A 13,566-nucleotide genomic window follows, 5' to 3' on the forward strand; every position below is an offset into this window, starting at 1 on the left:
TTGTCAATGAACCTTTATTTTATTTATTTATATGTGGTGCTGAGAATCAAACCCAGTGCCTCATGCATGCTAGGCAAGTGCTCTACCACTGTCCTACAACCCCTGCCCCCAATTCAGACTTTTTTTTAATGAGTGGACTTTAAATCAAATCTTCAATATATTTGTCAAGTGATCCTGTAAAATAAATTATAAGATGATTATAAGTCTATAATTTAATAAAAAGGATAAGGTATAAGGCTTTGGAATTCACAAAATGCTTTCACACATGATCTCCTTTGTCCTTTATAAGGGATTCTGGGTATTTTGTATTTTCATTCCCATTTAACAGATGGTGAAATTACTGTTCAAAAGGTAAAGTATATGTCCAGAATCAGATAAGAAATTAGTGGTCTCTCACTGAAATCTTATCTTTAAAGCCCCCTTTTCCTTCTCCCTTATTCCCTCCAACATCTGTTATAAACTACCTTTATTTAAAGAAAAAGAGAAAGTGCTTCTTAGGCTCCCCAAATGAATTTTATTATGTGTAAATTAAGAGCCAAAAGGTAAAGCAGGTATTCCTAGAATTTGAAGGAAGGACCTGTTTGTCCTTCTGTAGAGGTTGATTGATTATTCTTAATGGTCACCTCTTTTTGTGTGCGTGTGTGGTAGGATTCTAATGGGATGGGCTTTTGAATGTGCAGATTTGTGTTAATTGCTAGTTTGTTAGTGGAACTTGCCTGAGGTTGCTTCATAAGCAGTATAATATAACTAGCTTGTTTTGAAATTTTCTATCAAATTTCAGCCATTCTTGAGAGCTCTTTATTCAAATACAAATTACAAAACAAAAGCTATAATTCTGTCATCCAAGCAGAAACTAAAAACATTACCTGCTGTGCTTGCTCTGCATAATTCTTGCAGGCCTCTGATCCCATCTATGGGACAGTTTATAGACTCCTTTAATTGAATGGCCATGATGTTGCCCCCCCCCCACCTTTTTTTTTTTTTTTTTTTAACAGAACACAAAATTGTTGAGAGGTTCACTATTGCTGCTATGTGCAGATATTTTGTTTATAAGAAAACAAACTAGAGAGCATGCATTTTGTGTTATCTCAGATTGAAAGAAATGAGTACTAATTATATTCTAAAGTTGATTTCTTTTCTAATATGAGAACACACCAGAGAACATGGGAAACTGACAGAAATAGTTTTTCCTCTTTAACCTACTCTTGGGCAAAGGTCACAATGCAGGCTCATTTTCATGCAAAACTGAGAGCTGAGAATGGTTTCCCATTTCAACACGAAACAAGTTTAAATGCAAGGGACATTAGTCTTGATGACTTTGGAAGACCTAGGTCGTATGGTAGCATTAAATGAGCACAGAAGTCACAACTGGTATGTGTTTTCCACTGTTCATTTTAAGGGAAAAATAGGAACTTTGATTTCTTATTGGAATCCTGGTAAATTTTTAATTTTTTTTCCTCTTAGTATCCTCTTATGCACTTGCTCTCACTGCCCCCTCTCCCCACCACACACACATAGTTTCTCTCTAGCAAGTTTCCTAAGAAGAATGCTTTGTTAGGAAACCTGTTCTTCTCTTGAAGATAGTACATTATGAACCAGTTCCCTCATGTAATAATATTTCCTTGAGAGTTGGTAGGATTTAAGCTTCAGGACTTACTCAACTTCACTTGAAAGTATACCTTACACAAAAGTATTATTTGTGTTTTTAAATGATTGTTATGTAAAGCAAAAGAAATGAAAGAACAATAGCACCTGACCATATTAAACCTATGATTTCATCTAAGAATTTCTAGTCAGTATTCTCAGAGTGTATTTCTTACTGATACATTCTTGAGACAGGATGAACAATAAACCTAGTAATAGTATCATTGCTTATCTCACTAATCCTGTATTATGTATGTGCAAATTTTGCCCATTTGTGAAGTTCCTTCCTTAATAATATTACTTACACGACTATGTACTGTAAGTACCTTTTTAACCACCCTGTTATCTGCGATGGCAGTGACCTTTTGGTTTTTCCTCTGCTAAAGAACATTTTAAAAGCTTTAAGGGTGGGGTATGCAGGAGGCAGAGAACGTGGACTCAGTGTTTTCTGAAACAAACAGCTGGTTGATTCAGAAAAACCAGATTTTAGTGTCCTCCTGTGTGCTTCCTAGCCCCTAATAGCTTTCTTGGCAATGTATAAACACCTTTCTGCATAGACTTATCCCTCAGCTTTGGCCATCAAGTCTGGTCTTCTTTTGGTGTGCTGCATTTTTGTCCCATGTTCAGAGTCTGATGTAGTTAAGTCGCTCTCACTGCTGACACTTGCTGGCACCAACTTGTTGAAGGCCTCATTTGCTGAAGTCTCATTGTGAGGATTTAATAACTGCTCTTGAGCATCTGCATCAACCTCATTAAGCCAACCTGTTATACAAACTGTAATGTTGCAGATTTGAGTCTTATCAGGGTCACAACTAAGATAGTCATTTCATAGTCAGGCCACAGTGTCTTCAACATGCTGTTGGTACAGCTGGTAAGTCACTTCTTTCCATGACCCTCCAACAGTTTTCCTAACATTAAGGAATTATAAATGCACCAGAATTTCCTAGTAGGTTTGCAATCTTCCTGTTAGTCACAGTGGACTGTGAAATGCCCATTATTGGAAGCACACATGAAAGACAGCAGCCTCTCTTGATCCATGGACTGTAAGTAGAGTGTTGTGTTGGTCAGAGAAAAGGGGCTTTAAGTTTTCTTCATGTGGCTGAAGATTGGGGTTAAGGGAATTACTCGATTCATGTGATGGAGGGTAAATTCTTTCTTGGAGGCTCTGATCCTTAGTATTCTATGTATTCTTGTGGAGAGCACTAATTATCATTCTCCAAAAATATTTGAAAAAGGTTTCCTTGAGTTTGAATGCCACAAGTCTCTGACTTTCTTCCTACCTTTCTTTCTTGGTTATTTCCCAAGAAATAACCGGCATTTCCATTTTAAATTCCCACATTCAAAGATCAAGAACAAGACAAGGATATCTGTTTTTACCTCTTCTGTTCAGCAGTGTACTTATAGATTCTACCCAGGCCAGTCAATAAGAAAATGAAATAAAAGGCACCCAGCCTGGGAAGAAAAAGGAAGGTTATCTGTATTTATACATGATTTGATCTTATATTTGGAAAACCCTGTGTAATACTCATACATATACACACATAAACATACACACATTATTATAACTAATAAATGAATTCTGCAAGATTCCCGGATACAAGATCACTATGCCAAAGTCAAATTTATTCCTTTGCACCAGAATGGACAATTTGAAAATTGAATGAATTCTCATTTATACTAGCATCAGAAAGAATAAGATACTTAGAAATAAATCTATATAAGTAGGTGCATCATGAGCATACTATAAACTGTAAATGTTGCTATAATAACTTAAAAACTGCCCAAATAAATTGAAAAATGCCCCATATTCCTAGTTCGGAAGACATAAGCTTGACAGTACTCCCAAAACTGATCTACAGATTCATTACAGTTCCTATCAAAATCCCGATAGACTTTTTTGCAGAAATAGAAAAGCAGGTCCTAAAATTCATATGGAATCCTGATAACCAAAATAATCTTGAAAAGAAGAACAAAGAGAACTAATAGTTTTTTATTCCAAAACTTACTACAAAGCTACAATATGCAAAACAGTGTGGTATTAGTAGAAATTTAGAGATTGATGAAATAGAATTAATACTCCAGAAATAAAGATATGTGGTCAACTGTCTTTTGATGAAGGTGCAAAAATAATTCAAGGGGAAAAGAATAGTCTCTTCAAATGGTACTGAGTCAACTAGATATCTACATGCAAAGGAATAAAATCAGACCCTTACCTGATGCCATATGGAAAATTTAACTTAAAATGGATCCAAGACCTAAATGTAAGAGATAAAATTAAAATTCTTAGAAGAAAAGAAAGGAAATCTTAACAGTCTTGGATTTGGCAGTAGAGACTTAGATATGACACAAAAAACACAATCAACAAAGGAAAAAGTGGATACATTTTCCTTCATCAAAGTTAGAATCTTTTGTGCGTCCAAGGACACTATCAAGTGAGTGAGTGAAAAGGTGGCTCACAAAATTGTAGAAAATATTTGCAAAGTATATATTTGATAAAGGTCCTAGTGCCCAGAATATGGAAAGTCTTACCTCTCAACAGCAAAACGATAAACAACCCAAATATAAAATAAGTGAAGAATATAACTCTCTCCAAATAAAATATAAAAATGGCCAACAACTACATGAAAAGATGCTCACCATCAGAAAACACAAATCACAACCACAAGGTACCATTTCACACTCACTAGGTTGGCTATAATAACAAATTTTTTTAGAAGAGGGGATAATAAATGTCCAGAAGGAAGTGGAGAAATTGGAACCCTTGTGCTTTCCTGGTGAGAACATAAAATGGTAGAGTTTCTGTGGAAAACAGTTTTACAGTTCCTCAGAATGTAAACATGTAATTTGTAAAAAAACAATTTCACTACTAGGTGTATACCCAAGAATATTGACAACAGATATTCAAGTGAAATTTGTACACAAATTTTCATAGCAACACTATTCAGTGTCACCAAGAGGTAGAAACAAGTCAAATGTCCATCAACTGATGAAAAGGCAAAATGTAGAATATCAATACAATGACATTATTCAGTTATAAAAAGGAATTAATTAATTGATATATTTTACAACATGAATGAACATTTTAAACATGTTAAGTGAAAGAAATCAATTATGAAATGCCATGTACTATATGATTCCATATTCTGAAATATCCCGGGTAGGCAACTCCATAGAGTTAGATGGTAGATTAGTGGTTGCTGGGTACTAGGTGGAGGGGAAATGGGAAGTGGCTGTTAATGGATATAAGATTTCATTTTGGGGTAATGAAATGTTCTCAAATTAGATAGTGGTGATAGTTGCACAATTCTGTGATTATACTAAAAGCTATTTTGTATACTTTATAGGGTAGATTTTTATTACATATGCATTATATCTCAATAAAGCTGTTGCAAATAACAAAAAGAAGAAGCAGTCAAGATAGCCTGGTGACTTAACCCTAATATAAAATAAAAGTCATATATAGTGGTTCAAATCTATTTATCACCCACTTTTCATGAAGCAGAATAGTCACAGTTTTCATTTTACAGGTCAGCCAGACTTTTCTTCACAGATGAAGAATTAGTTGTAAAGCAATCATTAAAAAATATATATCCAAAGCTCTTCTTTTAGGGTTGAGGCTGCAGCAGTTTTGTGTCATCTGTCTGCTTGTTCAGTCACTCCTAAAACCCTGATACTTTGTAAATGTATCATGGCCATTTGTATCACACTTCCCTATGCCCTTTGTACTTTTTCACGACGCTCAGTGTATTCTCCATCATAGTCCTCATGGAGAGAAGGACTAGGTGACTGATTCTCAGGCCACAGAACCCAATTACTCTGTGCTGTCCTATTTCTCCAGGCCTTGGTAATATAGTTATACCCAAAGAAGTCACATTTTGTCCAGAAATTGAAAAAAAAAAAATCTGTTTTTTTCCCCCAGATTGCACCATAGTTGGCCATTTTAACAAATAATATATAGCATGTACCATATATTATTTAGCCCAGATCTTGAAAGTAATTTGAAGCTTTGTCCTGCTGTCTTTTTCCAGTGACTTTTCTGAAAGTGCAGTAATGGTACTGCGAATATTCTGCTGTTTTTAAGGACCATAATGACAAGGCTTTTATTTTTTTGTCACCAAAAAACAGGTAGCAGCTTATAGTCTATAGAGGATGTCTTTATGCACAGGGCTGAAAAAACAGATCCACTTGGAGAAGGGAGAAGACCAGGCCTTGGGATTTGAGGCCTCTAAAGATCTGTTCTTTTAGTTGCTAATGCTCACCGCTCAGCATTTCTGAACATTGCCAAGCAGGCAATAACTGATATTTACAAATAGTCCTCCAGGCACTACATGATTGTGGCTGCTTATAATTGTTATGGAAGCTGTAAATATATCTAGGTTTAAAGTACTGTTAAAAGTGTCCCTCTGTATTCAAATATTTTTGTAATTAATTGCTTAAGTATGAAACAAGTTATATGTATTCATTAACCAGACTACTGGGTTAAGTAGATCCCAACATTCTCCTCTTTACCAAATAATAGAGCTTCCTATAGAATTTTCTGGTTAAAAGATAGCCATCTTCCCTGAAAAATAGCAGTAAAATCATCTGTGTAGCATTGTAGTTTTCTTAAAATAAAAAAGTTAAATGAGGGGATGGATGATTTTGCATATGCAGATTATATTTCTTGATGATTCTGTTTGGCCTTGTGGAGTGTCTGAGTGACTTTAGGTGGAATAACCGGATCTGTTTGCTCTTGAGAAGCAAGCATAAGTAGGCTAAGGAAAGGCAGGGAGACAGATGGCCAGCTATTGTGTTACAAACATCATCTGCTGGGCTATGAACAAATATTAAGTGAATAATATATATGTAATTGATGTGAAAGTACAGTCGCAACATTTCTAATAGGGTTTGAAGGATGGCTACTTCTTGAACATTTGTATTTCATAGGATACTATATTGAAATGTTTTCATTTATAGGGCTAATCCTTTTTAAACTGTTTTAAAGTGAACATTTTCCCCCATTTTTTTTGACACCACTGTGCAATATTTTGAATTGAAATGGCCCATAATAACCCTTTTTTTATTTTCCATAACAACACGAGCACTAAATTATAGCTGTGCAATTATGTAAACAATGGAAATGCTTCCAGAATGAATCCTTCCTTTTAAATTTTCATTTTGTGTAATTGTTGGAAGGTTTGGAGCCATAATAAACAAAATTATTTTACACATTTATCGTTCTAAAGGTCAATTATAAGAGAACTAAAGAAACAACACTATGCAAAATGAATAAACCAATTTCTGTTGCCATCACCATATGTTTTTCTTATCACTTATGGTTTTTCCAGTTACTGTGTACATAGCATTCAATTAAAGCGATTCATTTACCAGGCTGAATGTGGTTTGTGTTTATAGAACTGTGCTTTGGAGGATAGGAAACAACACGCCTCTATTTGAATTACCTGATTTTTTGCAAGATCAGTGATAAGAGACAGATGTTCTCACCAGTTACTTTCTCATAAACCCGTATCTTTTGATAAGCTACAAATTCACAATTATCATTTTACAATCTATCTTTTCACACTCAGTATATAGTGTGCACATGAACTTTTCACCAAAGAAGAGAAAAATACTAATTTGGTATCCTCTTCACCATGTTACAACATTTTGCATGATTATTTCCTTTGAACAAAAAGCATATGAAAGAGTTTTGTCTATGCTTCAGACTGATCAGCCTTAAAGAATAAACTTAATTCCTACTTTATACTCCATTTACCATTGAGCTGTTATTTTGCTTTATTGTTGAGTCTGTTTAGAGTGAGAAAGAAACTAATTATTGCTACCAGACTCATTATTTGGGGTAAGTTCTAGAATTCCTCAAAAGAATGAAATCTGGAAAATCTAAGATGATCCTTTTTCTGTTTTTTGTTTCCTTGTTTATCTTACAAGTTATATACACTATGCCTAATTGTGTAATGATTTGTTCATAATATTGTTTGAGGGCACTGATATCTGGAGCTTTTTAATTTCTGGGAAAATGTGTGATCCAAGAGGCTTGTTTGTGCAACCTTTGAAATGATTTTTAAAATACTCTTTGTGTGGATCAAAAAAGTAATATTTTGCTGAATTATCCAAACTGAACCTATAAAGTAGATTCTGTATAGTGAAATCCTTCAGAGTCCTTCCCCTTTTAAATTTTTGTTTACTTGTAACCCTATTTACCTCTGTATGATCATTTGTAGTTTACAAAATCATATGTCCACATCTATTAACCTGTTACATATTAGTCCTTAAGTGAGAAGCATCCCATTTTATGGAGGAGAAATGTGAAGCCCAGGCGTGACATGACTTGCCTACAGTCTCACGCGTCTTTGAACCCAGGCCTCATGGCCCGGATTTTGGAGTTCTTTTACCAGGGCAGAGTTTGAGTGCAGGGGCATTTCCTGCTCATGGTCAAAGCTGAGGCAGCACTAAATAGCCTTTTTCCTTGTGTTGGCCAGTGCTTGTGTTACTTTCAGGTAGGTCACCTGGAGAAGATAGAAGGGTGTTCTTACACCACCCTGAAAATTCAGACCAACCTTTTTAAGAGGAAGGCCTGTCTCAGACCGCCATCTGTCAGTGATACTTTTAGCAAAAACTCAGTATCATTGCCTGACTGTCATTATATTTATTTAAGGGTGTATTTTCTAAGACAAATTATACTAATTTTCCAGAATACTTATATTTAAGTTAAAAAAAAATGGGTCACTTGGAAAACTGATTAGGCATATCATGTTTGCCTTTGAGGTGAATATGGCAAAATGCATGAGAGTTGAATGATTCATGTGTGGGAAGCTCTAGTCTGTCTTATGTATATACGCATCAGCCTTGGAAACTGCAAAGAAAGTTCAGAGTCTGAAGATTTTTATTTTATATTTATTTCGGAAGATTGATTCCAATTACAACTGTGATCTTAATACTCTTAAAGCAAAAGGTGAAAAGGAAGAATTCTACAATTAGTTAGAAATGGCGAACTTTATTGTTGTCTGCAGCTGCTCTCTTTTGAGTAACACATGGTTATTCCTAATTTTAAAATGTTATTGCAAAGGTAGAATCTTTGAATTGTTCCATATCAGTGTGGATAAGCAAAGGAAGCAGACATGTGACTGTAATTTGGCTGACTTGTCATATAGTTCCCTCTTTAACCCCCACATTAACCCTACCCCAATGCTCTTTGGTGAGTGTGGCATGGGCCCTGCTTCTCCTCGGGGCTCAGTCTTACGTGGGTGGCAGAGTAGGTTAGGCTAGCCATCTGTTATTGTGCCCTCTTTCCAATCTTCTTGCCCATAGAAACATATTCTGTTGAAGTGACTGGCTGAGGTCCAGGGACTGGGGGAGTCGTGTGACTTTATCTCAGCTACATGCATAGCTGCTGTCTTTAGGATCATGGCAACTTAGTAATTTTTTTCTGAATGCCCCATTTTACAGATCATTGCCTTTACACATACAAATATTATAAAGCAAGATGGATTCCATTTACAAATTCTGGCTTTAGCTTATTAAAGGATTTAGTTCCTAATGCCCATAAACCTATCCCAGAAAAGCATTTTTTAATTAAAACTTTAAATTCCAATGGTAAAAATGGCTTATTTGAGTTAAGTATGTGTTATGTGTTAAAGATTTTTAAAACCCATAGGCTTCAGGTTTTTAGTTCTTCATCTCAACAGATGGAATTAACACAAACATAACAAAGTTAACATCATGGTTGTTTGCATTATTAATCTTCAGATGCATGGCATTATGCTACCTTGCTAGCCAGGTTTGCACGAATCCTTTCATTGCAGCATATGTCAACAGAAATGTGCTTCCATCTGCTGCCGGATAGCTTGATGTCTGATATTCCGAGTCAAGGCCCAGCACAATGCGTACCTCTGTGAGTAATTACAGGTGTGTGGTGAGGAGCCCAGGGCATTAATCAGAGGCTTAATTATGAAAAAGGTGGATCTTTTGTTCTACTCCTGGAGCATGAGTTTACCACACACTTTCTAAACAGCAGCACCCATCTGCTGGTCCCCTCAGAATGTTTGTCTTTACTGATAGGAACCCTAAAGTGTGTCACAGGGTGTGATTAAAGCAGGTTAAACATTAACTGAGAAGAAGCGTGGTTCAGACTTTTCTTCCCTTCCTTCCTTCCTCTTATCCATCTATCTGTATGTTTATTTATTTTTAGCACGGGAAAAAGTCTGCCAAAATGCCAAAACTTTAAATTAGCACTTGCTAAACTGTTTACCATTTGTAAGCTCCAACAGATAAAACATTGTTCAGTCATGTTAATGATACAAATAGTATGATTTATAGAAATTAAATGAGTCTACTATGTAAGGAAAAATAAATCTTAAGAAAAATGTTTTGTAAATGCTGTTTCAAGAAGGTAAGTTGTCAAATGAGGTTATTTGTATTATGAAGGACTTAAGTTAATATATTAGAATTTAGCATATTGCTACTACTGTGCTCTAATACAGTTAAATCAGAATTGTTTTAAAGAATTTTTTCCAAAAGTTCAGAAACTGTAGATCTTTTAAATTTTACTTCTTAATCATATAATGGTACTAACTATAGATTATATAAGTCAATACCTGTAGTACTTTAGTGTGTTTGAATAATATTCCTGGCCAAATGAAGTTTATGGTTTTCTTACTACCCCTCTTACATACAGACTTGTACAGATGGCTTCAGAAGTGTGGCCTGGCCATGATGGCATGAGTGCTGTTCAGTGTCTCTGAACTAAGAAATCAGAATCTCTGATTTGTCACAGGCAGGAATGAGGTGACTGCCTCAGAACAGAGTTGGAGGTTGGGAGGTGGGGTGGCCGGTCACAAATGACAGCCATTATAGACATGGGATGCAAGGCTTCTGGGGCATGTGTTGCTCTTAATGCAGAAGGCTACTGCTGCAGTGTGTATTTAAGCCTTGTGATCACACATTTCCTCACAGCTACATTGACTCTCTGACCTTAGTACATCAGTGATCACAGCATTACTGGGGCATTCCATACATTTCCATTTGTCAGGGCATAAAATTACCTGAAAAGTGAAAATTTCTATTTCCATGACTTCTTTAATATTCCTTAATGTTAACAGTGTGTTTTAACTTTTAAAAATTGAAGACTAAAACCAGAAAATATTCTTTTTTTAGTGATAGGTTTTATTTATATATCTACCTCAACACTCCTGAAGCTTGTCCAAGTAGTCACCGTTAGGTGGAATACAGAAAAACTGTCTTCTCTCACTGCTACTGTTTAGATTTTTGGATCATCTTACAGTTTGGTGTCTTCATTCTCTTACCTGTAAAATAGGTACAATAACCATTGTAGTACCTCATCTCCTGGTACCTCGTCACTAAAAAATTTCTGTCATCCACATTCTCCTAGATTAATATATAGGGGTCATATTTACACACAAACTAGTTTGGAATTTTGTTCTTAAAAATTGCAGTGATGGGGCTGGGGATATAGCTCAGTTGGTAGAGTGTTTGCCTTGCATGCACAAGGCCCTGGGTTCAATCCCCAGCACCACAAAAAAAAAAAAAAAAAAAAAAAAAAAATACAGTTGTGACAGCTGGGCTTGGTGGTACATGCCTGTTATCCCAGCAACTTGGGAGGCTGAGGCAAGGTGATCACAAGTTTGAGCCCAGCCTCAGCAACTTATTGAGACACTGTCTCAAAATAAAAGAGAAAAAGGGCTCAGGGATGTAGTACAGTGGTAGACTGCCCCTGGGTTCAATCCCCAGTATGGCAAATAATAATAATAATAAATAGTGTTTTCTTATATTCCCTTTTAGGATATCTTAAATACCATTATAAGGCACTGTCCACCCCGCTTCTTTTCCCTGGGTTTGCCTGGATTCTCCATGCTGGTGGGAGACTTCATTACGGCTGCAGCCAGGGTCCTCAGTACAGACATGTTGGCGGTGAGTATGACAATGCTCAGCATCCAGCCTCTCCAGGCTCCCAGGAGGCTTCTCAATCGCTAACAAGGTTCAGATTTCTCCACTTGTAACAGGTGTTGTCTCATTAGTGCAATGTGAAACTGGGCTCTCAGGGTAGATACCCTGGCAGCTGATGTGTGAAATTGTAGGATAAGATGACACACTGGTATTGGAAAGGCGTTTCATCAAAAGGCCAAAGTGTGAGAAATCATATCCTCACTAATATTTCAGCACATTTACACAGTCAAAAGCAGAATTTTTTTTCTTGAATCTTATTAGAATTTTCTGGTAAGTGGTGGTACAGACATGACTGTCCGAAGTAAGAGAGAATTTTAAGTGTATATTAGCAGTACAATGTTGTTGCTGTTTAGTTGTGTCTTGGTTATTATTATTCTCATAGAAACAAAAATTTTTGTGAGTGGTCCTAAGAATTAAACCCAGGGCCTCATGCATGCTAAACTTGTACTCCATCTTACCCTCAGTCCTGGAAATATTTTCTTAAAATATTATAACACTATTTTTTTTTTACTTAGAAAGAAATATTTATTTTCTTATTAATGTGCCAGAAAACTCTCACAGAATTCTTATACTAAAAATTAGAATAAAGTAGACTGAATGAGTATTAAAGGCTACAAAAAGAATTTATTTTCAGTCTCTACATTTACCACCAGTATTTACGCAGCATTTTAATGCCTTTTGAGAGAATATTCTTACACATTTAAATTTAAAGGGCCTTTCCCATTTATGTTGTATACAACTTTTGTCTGTTAAGAGTCATTTTTCCCCTTCAAATGATAAAAATTAAATAAGCTTTACTATTTGTCAGGGATTTGTATTGAAGTCAGTGTGAGTATCTAACATCCTAAATTTTGTTTACTACATAGTTACTTTTTCACTCTACTTATTTTTTTCTGTGCAGGGAGAAATCAAACTCTGAGCCCCAGGTTTTAAATTAGATTTTTAAATACTTTGTACAACTAATGGTATTTTTACATGCTATTTTTTTTCTTATAAAGATAATGAAAAAAAAATTAGTGGAAACAACATATAGAAGCAAAAAGAGACAAGAGCAAATGAAAAGAATGAGGGAAAGGAAACAAGAGAAAAATGTTCATTTATTCAATTAGAGGTTTTTTGTGAATAATATGGCTTTCTCATTTGTCCTCTGTACAACTATTATCTATTCAGAGTTATACTTCATTATTTCAAAAAGATTTTAGGATAATTAATCTCAAAGAACTTTCAAGCCTATTTTTAGTGACTCAAAATAATGTTGAAACAATTTATAGGATATAGGAAGAAAAAAAATCATACTTTTTTGAAATTTTTATTATTTTCTAAGACAGTGTTCTAAAAATTTTATAATGCTACAGCCTTTCATACAGATAGTGTAGCACAAGGGGGGTCATTCTCTGTGAAAATGTTGTCTTTTAACCAGATGGGCTATTTAAAGTAGTCTTCCACACAAACAGTTGGCCAACAGGTATATGAAAAAAAAATACTTAACATCACTAACCTTCAGGGAAATGCAGATTAAAAACACTGTTAGGATGACTGTTGTCACAAAGACAAAAGAAACAAATTGGTAAGGATGTAGAAGAAAGGGAACTTTTGTACACTGTTGATGGGAACATAAATGACTGCAGCCGTTATGGAAAATAGTAGTGAAGTTCTTCAACTATTTAAAATAGAACTATTATATGATCCAGAAACTCTTCTATGCATATAGTGAAACGAAATGGAACTTGTATTTCAAAGGAATATCTGCATTGTGTTCATTGCAGCATTATTCACAAGTGGCCAAGTTATAAAACCAATTTAAGTGTACATCACTGGATGTATTGATAAAGAAAATATTTATGCACACAGTAAAATGTTATTTAGCCTTTAAAAAGAAGAAAATCTTTTCATTTTGAACACCATGGAAGAATTTGGAGGACATTCTGCTTAGTAAGTTAGTCACAGAAAGACAAACAC

At 35.2% G+C, this 13,566-nt stretch overlaps 1 protein-coding gene across 1 annotated transcript in view; it reads left to right on the plus strand.

Moving 5' to 3' along the window:
* The window catches only part of RALGAPA2 (Ral GTPase activating protein catalytic subunit alpha 2), a 309,855-nt gene that overhangs the window by 157,544 nt on the left and 138,745 nt on the right, over positions 1–13,566 (plus strand). Inside the window, 1 exon segment of the mRNA XM_079124240.1 lies at positions 11,443–11,571. Coding sequence (XP_078980366.1) covers positions 11,443–11,571 — 129 coding nt within the window.

This window comes from Sciurus vulgaris, assembly GCF_902686455.1.
Source record: "Sciurus vulgaris genome assembly, chromosome: 2".
NCBI lineage: Eukaryota > Metazoa > Chordata > Mammalia > Rodentia > Sciuridae > Sciurus > Sciurus vulgaris.